Source organism: Mus caroli, chromosome 13 (assembly GCF_900094665.2).
Source record: "Mus caroli chromosome 13, CAROLI_EIJ_v1.1, whole genome shotgun sequence".
NCBI lineage: Eukaryota > Metazoa > Chordata > Mammalia > Rodentia > Muridae > Mus > Mus caroli.
The window spans coordinates 75913563-75917436 of NC_034582.1; the positions used below are offsets into that span (position 1 = coordinate 75913563).

General features: G+C 38.5%; 1 protein-coding gene across 1 annotated transcript in view; it reads right to left on the reverse strand.

The window, feature by feature from the left end:
• The window catches only part of Adgrv1 (adhesion G protein-coupled receptor V1), a 497830-nt gene that overhangs the window by 418389 nt on the left and 75567 nt on the right, over positions 1–3874 (reverse strand). Inside the window, exons 22-23 of the mRNA XM_021180004.1 lie at positions 1239–1415; positions 143–323 (exon numbers count right to left, since the gene is read on the reverse strand). Of these exons, the coding sequence (XP_021035663.1) occupies positions 143–323; positions 1239–1415 (358 nt within the window). The remainder of the gene's footprint in view (positions 1–142; positions 324–1238; positions 1416–3874) is intronic.

Sequence of the window (3874 nt, forward strand, 5' to 3'; positions counted from 1 at the left end):
AAAGAAAGAAAGAAAGAAAGAAAGAAAGAAAGAAAGAAAGAAAGAAAGAAAGACAATCCAAACCCAAACAAAACAAAAAGAAAGAAAAGAAAATGAGAACAGCAAGTGAAGAGCGAACACTTCACGCAGCAGAGAGGTGTACCATAAGGATGGTCACTAGCTTTGACAGTGATGTCTGTGGTTTCCTTTTCAGGATCTATGCTGGCACCACTGATGGGAGTTGAACCAAGTTTTCCATCTCCTGGAACTGCAGACACCAACGTCACCCGAAAATATTCATTTAGCTCAGGCATGTCCTCATCAAGAACGTACAGATTCAGGACCTGTTCAGTGCAAAAGCACAGTAGTCATTGTCACTTAAGGAAAAAAACAATTATACAATGTATGATTGAAATTGCCATCAAACATCACTTATTTCAACATGAACTTGCACATTTAAACATATATACCTGTGTAGGCACATATATAAATAAAAAGAGTTCTGAGGATATTAATTCCTTAATAATGTTTGCTTGAATGAGCTGCATCTGATAGCCCCAAAGTTCAGATGTTAATATCTTGCTGCCAAGGTGACTGTATTAGGAGAGAAGTCCTTAGAAGAAAACTGGGTCTTCAAGGATACTTATTGAATGGGATCAGTGTCCTTATTACAGAGGCTGTGGGAAACTCATTTATGTCTTCTTCTAGATGACACAGTCAATTGGTACTGTAGATTTGGTGCAGAAAAGGAGCCTCAGCAGACATAGAATCTGCAAGCATCCTGCCCTTGGGAATCCCATGATTATAACTAAACAACAAAATGTTGCTGTTTATAAACTCTCCCTGTGTAAAGTATTTTGTGATATCAATTTAAACACATAGGAATGGTAATACACATCTATAATACTAGTACTCAAGAGACTGAGGCAGGAGGATGACAAGTCCAGGGCCAACCATGGCTATATGTTTCAAAATAGATATTTAAAAATAATTTAATAATAGGAATCTGAGATGATATATCCTCAAGCTATATCAATTTTATTGAGTCATCATTAAAGAATTTATAAACTAACTTTCAAAACTTAATTTCCCTCATGTAGAAAAGCAAAATTATTTTGTCTTATAAAATAATGTATACACCTAGTTTCACACATAGTTTAAAATATGTAAATACCAAGGAATTGATAATCAATGAATAAATAAACACACAGTGAAATTCTTTCCAAGAAGCATCCAAAAATGCAGGCAGCAGAGTTTACCTCAGACCTCTGCCAAGGCAGGAAGGTGATCGTGCCACTGGCATTGGCAAAATCATCAACGAGGTAATTGATGCCTTCTGACTCGATCTGGGAGATGGTGTAGAAAACATGAACGTAACCCAGAGCTCCCCTGGTTCGCTCAACCACACAGGAAACAGTGGACCCCTCCTCTGTCATCTGGAATTGAGCATAAGTAATTTTTAAGTACATGCCATTGGCACTGGTGATGAAATTAGTTTCCATGAGTCCTTCTACTCTTTATTTCATAGTTCTACAACTTTCCATGCCTCTAGACAGGCTTGGGGTCTCTACATTTGCAAAGTCTATTTAAGAGCATTGTTTCCTCACATGGTTATTAGGTAAAAAGCAAAAACAATTGTGATCTCTTTACTACATACATAGTTCATTCATTGATAGTTCCTGCCTGCTAGACACAGTGCCAGGTGTGATGGTCACAAAATACATTTTTTTCCAAAACAATCCGTCCACTGAATAAAAGAATTCTGAAGAATGCAAAAGTGTCACAGTATAACAAGTGATAAAGTGCAGACAGAGCAAATCAGGGCAAGGTGAGTGGTAGGAGGCTAGACACATCATCAAGAGCATCCTAGGAATGGGTATAAAAGTGGAGAAATGCTGTATTTGGTGGAATCATTTGGAATTTATACAAAGCACAAAAGGTAAATACTTTAGAAATGTCTAGCTAGATGGCTTTTAATCCAAGCACTTGAGAAACTAAGACAGAAGATTAAGATTTCTGTGAGCTCCAAGATAGCCTGAACTATACAGAAAGGCTCTGATTTCTAAAATAAACAATTAATTAATTAATTAATTGGAAATAAATGTTTTATATGGAGGAAACAGAATATAGAGGATATTTTGTGTTCTGCTTGGTATCTTTTTAATGCTTTTATTATGCACACTTAAAAAGCATAAACATATCTGTGTAAATATGTGTATGTATGTGTATATATATAATAAAAGGTAGTATCTAAATAGCTTAAGACAGTGAATCAAAGCTATATGGACCAAGAAGTCTGGACTCTTTTAAATAGATCTGCATCCTCTCCACAGGGTCTCAGTTTGACTTCATTTTTGCATTTGGATACCTAATTCACAGGGAAAGAACTGCAATGAACTGCACCAAGAGGTAAGTATCTCCCATGATATAAGATTCACTTTGGTGCTGCTGTTAGGGCTGTAGAAAACTGATTGAGAACGTGTGTACTGGCTGGTAATAGTGGAAAGATTTCTCAAAGCAACTGGACTTGTCAGGATTTTCTCCAATAAATCCTAAATTTCAAGGAGCAGCAGGAACCCACAGGGTTCTGAAGTACACAGGACGGGGCACACAAAGGTCAACGTGTCAGTTTTTTGTCTGCTGGCCATGTGGTACAAGATGAAGCAAACAGATAAGAGTTAGGTGAAGTTCTAGGTCTGTCTTGTGCCAGCCTAGTTATTCCCAGAAATGCAGTCAGGGTAGAAAATGGTTGTGTGAGAAGGATGAAGGCTGGAAGCTGATTCAGATGGTGAATCAGAAAGACTGTGGGGCTAGAGCCAGTCTCGTTCCAACTTCCTGCTTCCTGGGCTTTAATCCCAGGTATCAAGTACACAGAAACCAATAACAGCACTCACTGCACATAGGATATCCTTGGGACAACATCCCAACACTACAAGGCAAGGTGTAAGATAGTAACTTGCCTGAGTATTTCACTAGCCATCAAATGCATTTGCTTCGGGTGAGATGGTAAGGCAAGTGATTTTTTTCTGTGTGCCTATTGTCAGACTTTCACATAATATGTGGCCACATGATACATGTTCCCCAACTGGTTAAAACAGGCACACATTAGGCCTTTTCGTGTTGGTGCTGGCAAGAAGGACTAGGAAAGCAAATCCATTACCTACATCAATTCCCTTAAGAATGAAATGCTACTCCTGTGGCTGACATGGATCTACCACTAAATGATTGACTGGGAAGTGCTTGATATGGGCCACTGTTTGTTGCCTGAGATACATTAGTTTGTATATGCGTCTGAGAACAATGAAACCTATGCTAATATATTATGTACAGCACCCAGCATGCTCTTGTTAATGACAGCAGTGAGGTGGCAGAGGAGAATCTGGCTAATAAGAAAAGAAGTCTCAGGTTGGCTTCCTGATTGCTGAGAATCCCTTGAAAAAAGGTCTATCTTAGCTCTGATTCCCATGCCTCTTTCTCAAACACCTTTATTTCTAGTCGTCTTTATTCTTCTAAATCCCTAGTAATTAAGCTATAACACTAGTATTGCTCAAGAGTATGTATGCCTTTACACTTCAAGCCAATTCACCCTCCACCTTAAGACGAATTGTCCAGTAAGCTGTTTATAGCTCTGCCTCTCTGTCCTTCTCAGGCACCTCTGAATAGAGCAGTAGAAAGTTAGTAGCCTCTAGATGGTCCATCTTTCATCTCAGCTCCAAACTTTGTCTCTAACTCCTTCCATGGGTGTTTTGTTCCCTTTTCTAAGAAAGGACAAAGTATCCACACTTTGGTCTTCATTCTTCTTGAGTTTCATGTGTTTTGCAACTTGTATCTTGTATCTTGGGTATTCTAAATTTCTGGGCTAATATCCACTTATCAGTGAGTACATATCATGTGA